Source organism: Cupressus sempervirens, chromosome 6 (genome assembly GCF_028749045.1).
Source record: "Cupressus sempervirens isolate cs-2001-9-10 chromosome 6, ASM2874904v1, whole genome shotgun sequence".
NCBI classification, from domain to species: domain Eukaryota; kingdom Viridiplantae; phylum Streptophyta; class Pinopsida; order Cupressales; family Cupressaceae; genus Cupressus; species Cupressus sempervirens.
This window is the reverse complement of record NC_143123.1, coordinates 243,196,779-243,211,814: the sequence shown is the minus strand read 5'-3', so window position 1 is coordinate 243,211,814 and position 15,036 is coordinate 243,196,779. Positions and strand designations below refer to the sequence as shown.

General features: G+C 36.6%; 1 protein-coding gene across 1 annotated transcript in view; it reads right to left on the bottom strand.

Moving 5' to 3' along the window:
• The window catches only part of GTF2H2 (general transcription factor II H2), a 78,244-nt gene extending 63,756 nt beyond the window's left edge, over positions 1 to 14,488 (bottom strand). Inside the window, exon 1 of the mRNA XM_089787634.1 lies at positions 13,584 to 14,488. Within this exon, the coding sequence (XP_089643760.1) occupies positions 13,584 to 13,856 (273 nt within the window). The 5' untranslated portion in view covers positions 13,857 to 14,488. The remainder of the gene's footprint in view (positions 1 to 13,583) is intronic.
• Between the last annotated feature and the right edge of the window lie 548 nt (positions 14,489 to 15,036).

The following is a 15,036-nucleotide window of genomic DNA, read 5'->3' as shown; positions in this document are numbered from 1 at the left end:
CCCCTCTTTCCAACCAAAACGCCCAAATTCTCCATTTAGGAGGGTGTTAAGTGAGGAGGAAGATGAGGCTAGGGAAGAGCATAACAATCCACAATGGACAAATAGGTTGGTAACCTACTCTAGATAAAGTAAAAAAGTCCAATCAGTCAATTACAATTCGGAGGAGAAGGAAGAGGACCAAGGGATCGGAAAAACTATGGGGAAAGTTGAGGAAAAGGAGATCGTTGATGATGAAAGAGGAAAAACCAAAACCACTAACAGTTCTAAGAAATCTAAAACTGATAGCTCCACTCACATTTCTAACAGTATGAAAATGATACATATTGATTTAATTGGGGATATGATGTCGTAGGAGGAGAATACTAACATGGGTATTGCAAACGACACCTACATTGATTGTCAAATTGTGGCTATTGAATTGTCTATGTTGAGGACTAGGTTAGGAGGGTTAAAAGCTAAGACAAACAACATGGAAAAGAAGATGGGGTTGCATCTCAAGGTTTTAACCTACATGTGATGCACACTTCGGCAAGCTTCTTGTGTCTCATATAGTACAAGGTGTTGGGAAAGGATGCAAAGAATGGAGAAAACTACAAGGAACTATTCAAGTTCCTTATGGATAACTAAAGCCATGTGCTCTAACAATCAAGATGTGACATAGACCTAGCAAACCATACATAATTCTCTTTGGATTTTTTTTGTTTACGTTGCTCATTACCTATAGGAGCTTTTAGTTTGAAAACCTTTTATTTTCATGTATGTTGATAAACTATCATTTGGTTCCAGTGTTAACATCATTTTACTTTCTATATTTTCAGTCTTCACTACGAGCTCATTGGACTTTGTTTCGTTCTATTTATAGTTTGTTGTTAGTTTTAGATGTGAAAATACTATTAGACTATGTGCAGATAGTTGTTGCTCACAATTTGCTGATTTTCCTTAGTAAATTTTTTTTATGTTAATTTGTTGTTAGTGTATTGTTTATTGGGTTTGCTATGCCTTTAACCTGTAGTTTTCTAAGAAAAAGAACCCTTATTTTGCTATTGACTAATATAAAAAACAATGGACCATTACTAATCAAACACCAACACGTTGATTTTCAAAAATATCATCACTATCAATATTATAATAATAAAATAATAGGCATTGTTCACTAACTACGCGATCCCCCTCAAAAAAATTGTCTTCTTGAAGGTACTAGATACACAAAAACGTTAAGTAAAATTAGGGAAGACTATCCAATTTGATGATGATATTGTAGACAAAGATGGAGGCATAGTTTGCAAACTCAAATTTGTTCAGTAGTTAGCTAATCGAACAATTTTAGAGGGAGTCTAAGGGCAACATTGATGCAGGAGCATCGAGCTTGGATTTTGGTGGAGCTATGCTTTTCATGGTTAAGGGTGTGTTGGAGACACATAGGAGAACCTTTCTTCACGATTGTATAGAGATTGGATGGATTGAGTTGAAGTTTGAGCTCTTTTTACCTTGCTGCTGGAATTGTGTTTTTCTAGTTTCTGGGTGCCTATTGCAGGCCATGTAACTAATTTTGCACAATGAATGAGAGGATGCACACTTTAGAGATTGAAGAGGGCCTAGAGTACTATCTATGGTCCAAGGCACAAGTTCTAATTCCTTATAAGTTGGGAGATATGGCAATTCTCCTGGAGTATCGATTTTTGGCAGTTTGCGCAACAAGTTTCTGCGCATGACTTTCAAGATGGATGCACAAATATCCTTGAAGATTGAGCCTTTGAAGAAGTTGTAGTGGACCTAAAGTTCTACCTTTGGTTCAAAGCTCGAGTTCTAATTCAATCGGAGCTAGGAGATATTGCGATTTTGCTCGGATATCAATTTCTGGACAGTTAAATTTTGTTGGAGGCTGACTTGAGGCTCTTCAAGTATTTAATGTTGGTTTTTGGCATTCTGGGACGAATTGTGGCTTAGATTGGTATAAGTAGGGGTTGTGGTGAAGTCTTCTGGGGATTGTGATCCATTTTGGTGTGTGGAGAGTAGCTGAAGAGTGAGATTTTCCTGAGTCTGTGGACTAAGCACCGAATGTGAGGCAGTTTACAGCAGGATTATGATGGAGTTGTGATTGTGTGGACAGAGCGCCGAATGTGAAGCAATTTACACTTGGATCCTGGATAAACTTGGAGCAGAGCTAGGGCTGCGGCTGGAAAACAAGGAGATTGTTTGGTTGGCTTGTGAGAACAAGTTTAGATTTCGTTGGTGGTTTCTTCCAAATTGTTGTTATGTTACAGATCTGGGCTAGTTGGGATAGTGTTTGGGTTGGATCTTGAGGGATCTTGCAGAACTGATTTTGTAATTACTATTTGTATTTAGCCCTAACTCGGAAGGCCTTACAGTCGGGCATATTGCATGTAATCAGTTATATTTTATGAATAAATTATTGTAATTTGGTATCAGATCTTGCATTGTTGCTTCTTGTTGTTGTGTTTCCGTTGTGTGGTTATATAGTTGGGGGCTAGGACATCTCTTGTGGGGATACTCTTGCCTTGTACTACGTTAGGTGGTATTAGAGCGAAGGTTGTTCCTAAGCGTGTAAACAAATCGCCGAAGTTGTGGCAGTTTGCACTAGGATTTGGGTTGAGAAGTAGATATGAGTTGATCTTGATCTGATTGTGGATTGTTCTTTCTGGATCGTAGAGAGTTGTGGATTGCAGATCCGTGGTCCTAGACTTGTGTATGTGGTTCTTGATTGTTCATGCGAGGTGGCAAGTTGCGATCTGACTTGCAAACAATTGAAAGTTGTCACAAGGAGCATGGAAAGGATTTGTTGCAAAGGGTTTGCAAATATCTTGGAAGATGGCTCCAAGAGGATTGGATCCTGAGATGATTGCAAATCTCCATGATGTGCTGGAGAGGAGGTTTTCTGAGATGTCTTCTCAGGTTGAAGCTAGTTTGGCTGATTGAAATAAGAAAGTGGTTGCTCAATTTGAAACTAGTTTGGCTGATCGAGATAAGGATAGGATGAGGAAGGCATTTTGTAGATGTTTGTGGAGTTGGAGTCTACCGATCTGGAAGAGAGTTGTTTGGCCGGTTAAGAGACTTGTTTGTGAGAGAAGATGGCATAGCAAGGTCAAGGTGGAAGAGGTTGGTTTTGCTAATCAATTTGTGAAGTCTAATACAGAACTTGTAGAGCAGCAGGAGGTTATTGCTGAAGATATTCCTAACCTGGTTGATGTTGGGATAGACATTGGTTTTCATGATCAATTGGTTGGATCTGACATGGAAATTGCAAAGCACTTGGTCATGGATGATCCGGTTGCTGTTGGTGATGAGTTGTGTGTTGTAGAGCATCTTGTTGTAACCAATGAGGTTGCTGGCGTTGAGAGTTTGACATGTGTTGATGGAGATCTACATATTGCTGTTGATATGGAGTTTGTTGCTGCTGGTGTGGATTCACTAGTTGCTAATGTGAATGAGCGTTTGCTGATGAAGCATTATGTTCAATTTGTTCTTGGGTATGAGCATGATGATTGGGTTGCTGCTATGTATTTGATTCTGATGTTTCAATGGATAAAGCGTAGATGGATGATTTTCAGATTTGTTCTATTGACTTTGATGAAGTGGAAGCCTTTGGTAAAAATGGAGTTGGTTGCAAATCTTTCTTTGGGCATCAAAGTATGGAACATACTTTTCTATTTACCTGGGGAGTCTGATGCAAGAGCATCGAGTTTGGATTTTGGTGGAGTTATGCTTTTCATGGTTGAGGGTGTGTTGGAGACACATTGGGGAACCTTTCCTCATGACTGCATAGAGATTGGATGGATTGAGTTAAAGTTTGAGTTGTTTTTACCTTCTTGCTAGAACTGTGTTTTTATGGTTTCTGGGTGCCTGTTGCAGGCCGTGTAACTAGTTTTGCGCAATGAATGAGAGAATGTGCACTTCAGGGATTGAAGAGGGCCTAGAGTACTATCTATGGTCCAAGGCGCAAGTTCTAATTCCTTATAAGTTGGGAGATATGGCAATTCTCCTGGGGTATTGATTTCTAGCAGTTTGCGCAACAGGTTTTTGTGCATGACTTTCAGGATGGATGCGCAGATATCCTTGATGATTCAGCCTTTGCACCTTTAAGGAGTTGTAGTGGACCTAAAGTTCTACCTTTGTTTTGAAGCTTGAGTTCTAATTCAATCGGAGCTAAGAGATATCACGATTTTGCTCGAATATCGATTTTTGGATAGTTAATTTCTGTTGGAGGCCGACTTGTGGCTCTTCAAGTATTTAATGTTGGTTTTTGGCATTTTGGGCCGACTTGTGGCTTAGATTGGTATAAGTAGGGGTTGTGGTGAAAGTTTTTTGGGGATTATGATCCATCTTGGTGTGTGGAGAGTAGCTAAAGAGCGAGTTTTTCCTGAGTCTATGGACAGAGCGTCGAATGTGAGGCAGTTTACAGCAGGATTATGATGGAGTTGTGATTGTGTGGACAGAGCGCCAAGGCAGTTTACACTTGGATCTTGGATAAACTTGGAGCAAAGCTAGGGCTACGGCTGGAAAACAAGGAGATTGTTTGGTTGGCTTGTGAGAACAAGTTTAGATTTCCTTGGTGGTTTCTTCCAGATTGTTGTTATGTTACAGATCTGGGCTGGCTGGGATAGTGTTTGGGTTGGATCTTGAGGGATCTTGCAGAACTGATTTTGTAATTGCTATTTGTATTTGGCCCTAACCTGGAAGACCTTACAACCCGGCATATTGCATGTAATCAATTATATTTTATGAATAAATTATTGTAATTTGGTATCAAATCTTGCATTGTTGCTTCTTGTTGTTGTGTTTCCACTATGTGGTTATATAGCTGGGGGCTAGGACATCTCCTTTGAGGATACTCCTGCCTTGCATTGCGTCAAACATCCCTAATGGACCCAACAAACCGATGACAATACATGAATAAGATATGTGTTCCTTATCCCATGGGTTCACCACATAGTGTGTTGGCTAAGTGGTGGTGATATTGTTGTCCCTGCCCAGGTTCAAACCTCCATTGGGCCATTATGATCACAAGTTTATGCCTCCGCTGATCTAATATGCTCATGGGTTTGAGCCTCAACATTGTAATATGGGGATGAGGTACCCCATTTATGGCCTCACTAGTTTATTGTGTTGGGATAAGGTAACTCAACCTTAGGATACTCTGTTGATTTTTTATTTATACATTTTTTGGAAAGATGCTAAATGAGACCTGATCTTCCACAAGGGTAGACTTGGAGGGAAAAAACAAAGTTTATCTGTTTTTTTATTTATTCTCTTGGATTTGTTTTTTAAGCAAAGGAAGTTTCTAAAATTAGTTCTAAATAGGTTGAATGTAGACACTTTAAAAATTGTTTCCTTTTGCACGAAAACTCACTAAAGAGAATGGTGAGAGAGAGAAGTATTTGAAGAGCGTTGTTATGCTACCGGAATTCTTTTGGATATAACATTTGATTACTCTTGGAGAGCATTGGCTCTTCAAATTGTATTGTAACTGTTTTGTTGCTGATAATACAATTGGGTTTGGCTTTGGAGTGGTGGGATTTTTCCAAAAAGGGTTTTCCCACCTAAATCTGGTGTTATGTGTTTGTCTATGTTTTATGTATGTGTTATCTAGTTTGAAAAGCTAAATGATTTGTGAGAAATTTATACACTATATTTCCTATTAGATTTAGCATTTGGAAGTGTTTACGCACTTTGACTTCCTTTTAATTGGTAGCAGAGCCTAGTCAACTTTGTTATTATTGTTGGGTAGACAAGTTTTTTGTGCTGATCTAATTTCAGCGGGAGTTTTGCAAAGGATTTTTTCATAATCTTTTTGCAGGTTAGATATGGCAAGCACATCCAGTAGAGTAGAGATGGATAAATTAAATGGCAGCAATTTTGAGTTGTGAAAACTCAAAATGGAGGACATGCTTATCAATAGAGATCTATGGGCTGTAGTCTCTTCAAGGAAACCCCAAACTACATCGCATGATGATTGAGATAAAATGGATCGAAAAGCCAAGGGTTTGATAAGGCTCTATTTGGCTGATTCAATGCTCCTAAGTGTCCATGAAGAGAAGACTACAACTGATCTGTAAAAGAAGCTTGGTGATATTTATCAGGGAAAATCCTTGGTTAATAAGTTATTCTTGAGAAGGACATTGTATTCTTTGAGGATGGAGGGAAGAGGTTTGTTGACAATCACTTGAATGCATTCAATATGCTAGTTGCTTAGTTGAATTTTGTTGGTGATAAGATTGATAATCAAGACACATATATGCTTTTCTTATGTTTTGTGTCAGGCTGATGGGATCACCTTGTTATGGCCATTGGAAGCACAACAACCACTTTCAAATTGAAGGATGTGGTGGTTCACCGTTATTTGGAGAGATGCGAAGAAAATCTTCTGAAATGGCTAAGGAGGCCCTAGTTGTTTGTGGTAGAACAATGGAGAAAGGTAAGAAGGACAACAAGGGTAAATCAAGTCTTATGGGAGGTCTAAATCTTCTAGTAAAAAATCAAAGGCAAACTATTGGAATTGTGGCAAATCTAGTCATCTACGAAAAGAGTGCAAAGAGGAGATGGAAAAAAAAGGCAAAAAGGATTTCTCTAATTCTTACTCTGAAAAAATCCTCTCAAGATGATGTAGATGCTTTTGTCACAGCCTTGGCAACACATGCATCAGAAGATGTGTGATTAATAGATTCATGTGCTTCTTTCCACATGACATCTCACAAAGTTTAGTGTGTGAAAAGATGTGTTTGGTTGATAACTCCCACCAGGATATTGTTGGTTGTGGTAGAGTCAATATCAAATTCCCAGATGGTAGTGTGAAGGGGATTGGTGATGTGTTGCATATCCCTGGTATTGCACGGAACCTAATTTCAGTCAGCAAGCTTGGTAATGTGGGTGTGTAGATTATTATCTCGAGCAGTAGATACAAGATGACAAGAGGCTCTATGGTGCTTGTTAAGGGTGTTAGAATTGGCACCTTGTATAGGTTGGATGCATGCATGATTCAGCGCAATAGTACTATTGTAGAGTCCAAGAAAAGGGTTGTGGATTCTTTATCCTCACTAGCAAATCAAGAAAAGAAGATTGTTGCTCTTACATTTGATGGTCGTGCTTTTATGTACCTAAGAGTGCAAATGCTTTGGACATCAAGCTCCCAGTTGAGAAGACAATGTTATGGCACCAAAGAATTGGTCACATTGGTGAGAAGGGTTTTAAAAACCTCCAAAATAAGAGCCTTGTTGAAGGCCTTGATGATTGTAATCCAAAGTTTGACTCCTGTGAATATTGTATTTATAGTAAACAACATCATGTTTCCTTTTATTCTAGCTTTCATAAGACTTTTGGGATTTTAGACTGTATTCATCAGATGTGTTTGGTCCAGTTAATGTTCCTTCGATATCTGGATAAGTGTACTTTGTCTCAATCATTAAAAAATTATGGTATAAGGACATTTGTGTATTTTCCCATAAGTAAATTTGTAGTTTTTAGTCGATTTAAGGAATTTATGTCCTTGGTTGAAAATCAGACAAGTAGAAAATTAAATTTTGAGAACTGATAATGGCGGTGAGCTTTGTTCAACATAATTTGACAAGTTCTATAAGAATCATGGAATTAAAAGACATAAAACAACTCCATACACTCCACAGCAAAATGGAGTTGCAAGGAGGATGAATAAAACACTGATGGAGAGGGCTAGGAGTAAGTTGAGTGATGTTGGGCACAAACAAAAGTTTTGAGCTGAAGTTGTAGCCATTGCATGTTATTTAATTAACCAATCTCCAATTCAGCACTTGTTGAGAAGACACCCATGGAGAATTGGTCTAGCAAGAAGCCCTCATTGAGACATCTCTCAATCTTTGGTTGTGAGGCATATGCTCATGCATCAAATGAGAAAAGATCAAAATTGGAGAACAAGGTAGTTGAGTGTATCTTCATTAGCTATGGTGTTGGTGTGAAAGATTACAAGCTTTAGGATATTACAAAGTAATTAGAAAATATTTGCTTGTTATTAACAATGATCAAAAGATCAATTTATACAAGAGACTACACGATGTTTCCTTAACAAACAATTGTAAAGAATAAAAACATTCTATTCTAGCTAAGTGAAAACTAACAGTTATCTACAACTAACTAAAGAATAGAAACATTTTATTCTAGAAATAGAAAACTAAATATTAGAAACATTCTATTATTTACGAAAGATTACAATAGATAACCATTAGATACTAAACAAGATAATAAAAACTATCTATTATCATAATACCCTCCCTTAATGGTTAATCTATCCAGAGCATGAAGCTGTCAAAAAGTGTAAAAGGCAGATTTTGTCTACTCAAGGTGCTCCGCACTGTTCATTGTGGGTTGCAAACCAGATTTTTTAAATAGGGCAGCTAAGCACTTCCAACATTCAACCTTCATGTGCCCAAACTTGTGGCAATAGTTGCATTGAATGTTTTTCTTTCTGGAGCCTTTCGAATCTAGAGCAAAGGATGTCTTCTGAGAAGAATGCTAATGGTACTTTGGATAATGCCCCAAAACAAACCTCAAAAAGCCATATTTTTGAAGTGAAAAATCAATCAAAACCCAACATGATTTTTGAGGTGAAAAATCAATCAAAACCTAACATAATTTTTGAGGTGAAAAAACAATCAAAACACAACATGATTTTTGAGGTGAAAAAATAATCAAAACCTGACATTACAAAGCTTTGTTTTTTTAGAAAAAACGGTAAAACCCAATAGATAATTTTTGAGAAAAAAATTACAAACCCAACAGAGGAATCTCACACAACTTTGCAAATTACAGAATTAAAAATTTTTAAGGGAAAACTTATAGAAACCCATTAGAAAGTTTTTTTTGAGGAAAAAACTTATGAAAACCCTCTAGAATTTTTATGGGAGGCAAAACATGAGACTTTGCATGGTAAAGCAACACATGCAACCCTCAAAAAGTAGAGACCCAAAAAACTTGAAGGGTGACCTAGAAGAGAGCTTGAAAAACTCAGAAAGAATATGTTGTCAGTTTCTGAATCGGTTGGCTCGAAAATCGAGGCATGAGACTCAAGGCACCCAAAAAAATCCGATGAGAACCCAGCTGAACTCTCGAAAAACCCACCAAGGAATCAAAAGGCAGTGGATTCAAATCTCTCAAACAAAAACCCTAGTCAAATTATAGAAAGTTGGAAGCAAATATGCATGTAAATAATTTCGAAAATAAAAAGCATATAATTTCAATCAAAATATTATAATTATTTTCAAAAATATTTAGTATTGGCTCTGATACCATATTATAAAGTAATTGGAAAATATTTGCTTGTTATTAACAATGATCAAGAGATCAATTTATACAAGAGACTAAACGATGTTTCCTTAAGAAACAATCGTAAAAAATAGAAACATTCTATTCTAGCTAAGAGAAAACTAACACTTATCTACAACTAACTAAAGAATAGAAACATTCTATTCTAGAAACAGAAAACTAAAGATTAGAAACATTCTAATATTTACAGAAAGTTATAATAGATAACCACTAAATACTAAACAAAGATAATAGAAACTATCTATTATCGTAATATGGGATACCCTTACAAAGAAGGTGCTCTATAGTATTAAGTGTGATATTTCGTGAGCTGAAATCTTCCACAGTTAATTTGCAGCTAGATAAGGAAGAGAAACAAAAAAGAGGAAGTGGCCCTATTGCTTCTACCCCTAAGGAAGAACTATGAGCTCCTAATGGACCTGATAATGAGGAGAGCTTAAGAAAATCTTAAAGTTTTGAAGAACAACAACAACCTCAACCTCAAACTTTGAGGAGGTCTACTCATGATAGAAACAACCTTATAGATATGGTTATTTACCTAAAAGGTTTGGATATTCTTTGTTGTATTCCAGTTGTATATTTGCTTCGATTGCTAACACTGATGAGCCTAGGACTGTTAGAGAGGATACGGATATGAATGATGTAGATTCTTGGATAGAAGTCATGAATTAAGAGATGGCAGTATTGAGGAAGAATGCTACATAGGATCTAGTACCTTTGCTTGAAGGGCAAAAACCTATTGGATATAATAGGTGTTCAAGAAGAAGTTGGCTCCAGATGGCAATATTGGGAAGTATAATGCACAATTCGTTGCGAAGGGGTATTCACAGGTGGAAGGAATTAATTATGGCAAAATATTCTCACCTGTAGCGAAGTTGACATCCATTCAAGTTTTGTTATCACTTGCAACAGCTTATGATTTTTAAGTTGAGCAAATAGATGTAAAGACAGCATTCTTTCATGATGATTTGAAGAAGAAAAATTATATGCTACATCCAGAGCATTTCATTGTGAAAGGTAAAGAAAATCTTGTTTGTAAGTTGAAAAAATCTTTGTATTGTTTAAAGCAGTCTCCTAGAATGTGATATCAAAAGTTTGGCACCTATGTGTTGTCCTTGGGATTTCTGAGATTGAAATCGGGCCATTGTGTATATTATAAATCTGAAAATGGTCAAATTCTTATAATAGTCTTGTACATGGATGATATGTTGTTAATTGGGAATGATAAAAGAATGATTTCAGATTTGAAGTCTCAATTAGCAACACAATTTGAAATAAAAGATCTAAGTGTAGCTAGATATATTCTTGGGATTGAGATCATTAGAGATAAAGCTAGCAAAGAGCTTTGAATGAGCCAGCGGAAGTATGTTAACTGTGTTGGAGAAATTCAATATGACAGCTTGCAAGCAGTAAGTTGTTCCAATGTTATAGGAACAAAGCTTTATAAGGAGGATTTTCCAAAATCTTCTACTGAGATGGACATGTCCCGAGTACCTTATGTGAGTGTTGTTGGCAACTTGATGTACGTTATGGTTTGTACGAGGCCAAACATTGCCCAAGCAGTAGGAGTCCTTAGTCTGTATATAGCTAATCCTAGAAGGGTGCATTGGGATGCAGTTAAGAGAGCGTTCGGGTATCTAAGGGGCAGGTATTGCTTATATTTTCATGGTAATATTATTGGATCTCGACACTTTGTTTGCATTCATGGGTATGTGGATTCAGATTGTTCAAGTGACATTGACAGAAGAAGATCTATCAGTAGATATGTTTTCATGATGTTTGGCAGTGCAATTAGTTCGATGAGTAAGTGAGAGGTTGTAGCTTCTTTGTCCACTACAAAAGCAAAGTATATGGCAGCTACTCGTGCTTCTAAAGAGGCCATTTGGCTTAAGAGATTGTATTCTGATATTGGTTTTGATGCAGGACAGATTACTATATGTTGTCACAGCCAAAGTACTATTTATTTAGCAAAGAATGCTACCTTTCATGCCAAAACAAAGCATATTGATGTACAATATCATTTTGTTCATAATATGGTGGAAGATAGGAAAGTGAAATCAGAAAAGGTTACTACTTTGGAGAATGTTGCAAATGCGTTGACAAAGCTAGTGAGCACCAAGAAGTTCAGATGGTGTGCTGGTTCCATGGGCCTTAGCGCCTAAGTTGTGAGACAATGAATCTTGTAAGGTCCTCGTCAAGTGGGAGATTATTAGGATAAGGTGACTCAACCTTAGGACGTTTTATTGGTTTTTTTTATTTATGCATTTTTTTGGAAAGATGCTAAATGAAACTAAAACTTCCACAAGGATAGACTTGTAAGAAAAAAAGAAAAAATTTAATCTTTTTTCAAATTTAAACTCTTTGATTTGTTTTTTATAAAAGAGTTGTGCACAAAGTAAGTTTCCAAATTAAGTTGTAAATACACTAGTGTACACACTTTAGAAATTGTTTCCTTTTGCATGAAAACTCTATAAATACAATGTATTACTCAAGAGAATGGAGAGAAAGAGAGAGAGAGGTATTAAAGGAGCATTGTTATGCTGTCAGAATTACTCTAGATATCACAACTGATTACTCTTCTAGTGTTATGTGTTTATCTATTTATGTATGTGTTTATCTAGTTTGAAAAGCTCAAAGATTTGTGAGAAATTTATGCAATATATTTCCTGTTAGACTTAGTATTTAAAAGCATTTCTGCACTTTGGCTTCCTTCCACAGTGCTCCAGGTCAAAGTGTTTCACATGGAGCTAGAGGGCATGTCGTGCTAGTGTCATTGGTCACATAAGCACTTAATTTGAAAAAAGAAACAAAAATATATGTTCCTTATCGTTTGTAAGAAAAGTCTTTGTGAGAGAGGATTTATTCTCTAATTTTGCGAAGAGTGGTCATTATAAAATGGTATGAAACGGACATCAAATGTTACGAGGGGCAACTATCTCCTCATTATTTCCAAAATTCCAGACACATACCTTATAATAGGAAATGTTTACACATTAACATTTACAATATATATGTATATTTGAGTTCAAGTTGAGAATTTCAAGGTCATAAAATATCCTTAAAAATGAATCAATGCATGTGCATAAAACACCCAATAATTACCTCATTTCACAAAAGATGGTAGTGCCTCAACATTTACAAAGAATGCATTAATCGGTTTTTAGTATCCTAATTTCTCCTGTAATTGAGGAACATAAAATGGAAGAACAATGGCATTGACCATTAAAGATACCCAATAATTTTCACCTTGTCTCCTTGCATAATCTATGTTACAATTAAAATATGAATGGAATGGAATGCATCTTTAGCTTTGAATTTTCACATGATGGGTTTAATAAATAATTCTAAATTCGCAATGAATGAATCACCACAAAATGAGAAGAAAAAGGCCTGTAATGAAGACAAATGCCCAATAATCTTTCACCATTTCTGTGTACTAGGAAAAACACTTGGGTCTTAAACATTTGCAGGAAGTGTATATTTCAGTTAAAAGTTTAGGGTTTCAGAAGGCATGAAATGGGAAGAAAACTTGAACATTTGAAGTTGAATCTTGACAATATCAGACTTGGAAGCAGAGAATTTGCATAATTTGCAGGTCTGGAGCAGTTGAAACAGAATGGCATTTTCTCTAGAATGCGCGGCATACAACAACATCTGATCTCTCTATGATGTCATCTTGAAGGCGGACAACATGCATAGCTTATTTGAAAGGGATAAGATAAAGCAGACTACTGGTTTTTTAGTTAAGATACATATCAAAAGATTAGAAATAGAAAGGAATTCGAAAATTATCTAGTGCAGTTGTCCTTCAGTCCCTTCGACTGCTATGGTCTCATGGACGTCATTAAAAAGCATTCATTCATTCATAAGTCTCAACATACAAACCTTGCCAATAAAAATGTTTTAATATCCTAACAAATGAAAGGATAAGATGCAATTTCAGCTTTAAGATTTCCGGACTCAAAATTTAGAATAAAATGTTATCTACACGCCCAAAGCATAATAGGCTATGTTTAGCCTAATGGACGTTAAAAAATCATCTATCTATCTATCAACTAGGGCACTAAATGGAAAGGGTGACCAATAAGCTTTTAGTGTTGATCGTCCAACCCACAAGATAGAAAAGTCTGTTTCTTAAACATTTAATTTTAAAATTAAATTTCTGAGTTTCACATTGACGGAGACATCTAACCTAAATAAATAATCGCCTGAACATACCAAGAATACTCAGTACCGTTAACTGGATACAAGAAGGCATTAGAATAAAGAAATACCCGAGAGAAATCAAGTATGATGTAAAGATAACGAATCAGTCCGCGTTGAATATGGGAGGCGGCAACAGCTTGCAGACGGCGTCTGTACTGGCGCTGTTGCAGTTGCTGATGTTTTTTGTCCAGATGAAGAATGCCTGATTCATCCTCCTGCAGCGCTTCCCAAGACCTGTCGTCTGCATAAGCCCTCTCCCAAGCCTCCAACTCTTTTCCTCCAACGTCTTCCTCCCCTTCCTCCTCTTCCTCCACCTCCGTCCCCCTCCTGTTCTTGTTCATCTTTTCTCTGTCACCTCTCCGTCTGTATCAGGCCCAAGGTAAATGGAATATAAAAAGCAATGTACTGTTAGGAATTCCCGCACCTCAAATTATTGACCGAATTTTATGCATTTTCCCGTTGCTAACAACCAAATTTGTAAAAGCCACAAACAATGTAACAAATTTCCTGTGTTATAATTTTGTATGGCTAGGGTTAATTGTGGAGCGCACAGGGCTTTTTTACCATCAAAGGGGCTTTCTCATGCACCCTTCGCGAAAGCTTTCGCAGCAGGAATTGGGCCCCTGAATCGTTTGAATGTAAAATTGAATTTTGAAAGACTTGCCAATCCCGACAAAGACGACAGTTACTGGCCAGAAGCAGCAGATTTCCAATCGCTGGTGTAAGAGAACCACATTGGTGGTGTTCGGAGACGTTAAATGATTCAAGGTCCACCAGATTTCCATTCTCCGGTGGAAGAGAAGCAGATAGCCTGTTCCGACTGAGGTCCAATTCTTAGCAATGCTTCTCAAATCTAGTCATCTCTCAGGCTTACTGCAACGTCCGCAGCCCCTCGCGTTCTCCCTCTCCCTAAAATGTGCGATAGGTACGCCGAAGAACTCGGATTTGCTGAAAATTATTTACAAAATAAATCAAAATAACTATTGTAAGAAATTTTTTTGAATGTAATTATTATAAGAGCATTATTTTCACATACAAGAAACAAAAACAAAAAACATATAATCTAAATCATAGAAAACCAACACTCAATATCTATGTTGTCAGTATTTTGTTGTAATTTTCTAAAGCCTTTCCAATACATCTATTTTTAAAATATCTTACAAATTTAGCATTTCATTAGGTCACATCTTTTTCTAGGCATTTTGTCAAATAGTATAACAAAAAAATCGAGGTAACAACATGATCTATCTAGATTTTGTGTACATATGTACATGCTTATGGAGATAAGTTGAAAAATCGAAAAAATTAGATGTTTTATCCTTTCATTTATATAAATTTGAAGATCCTTGTCCTAAGCAAAAATGTCTTTGAACTACATATTCAAGAAATTAAGGAAACAACCGGATTTGGAATTTAGTGACTTGTAAAGATGGTTTTGAGTTTTTAGTCCCATAGATTGTTGGGATACCTACTTTGATATCTAAACAAAAGCTAACGAAGATTTATCGGAAATTGAATCTC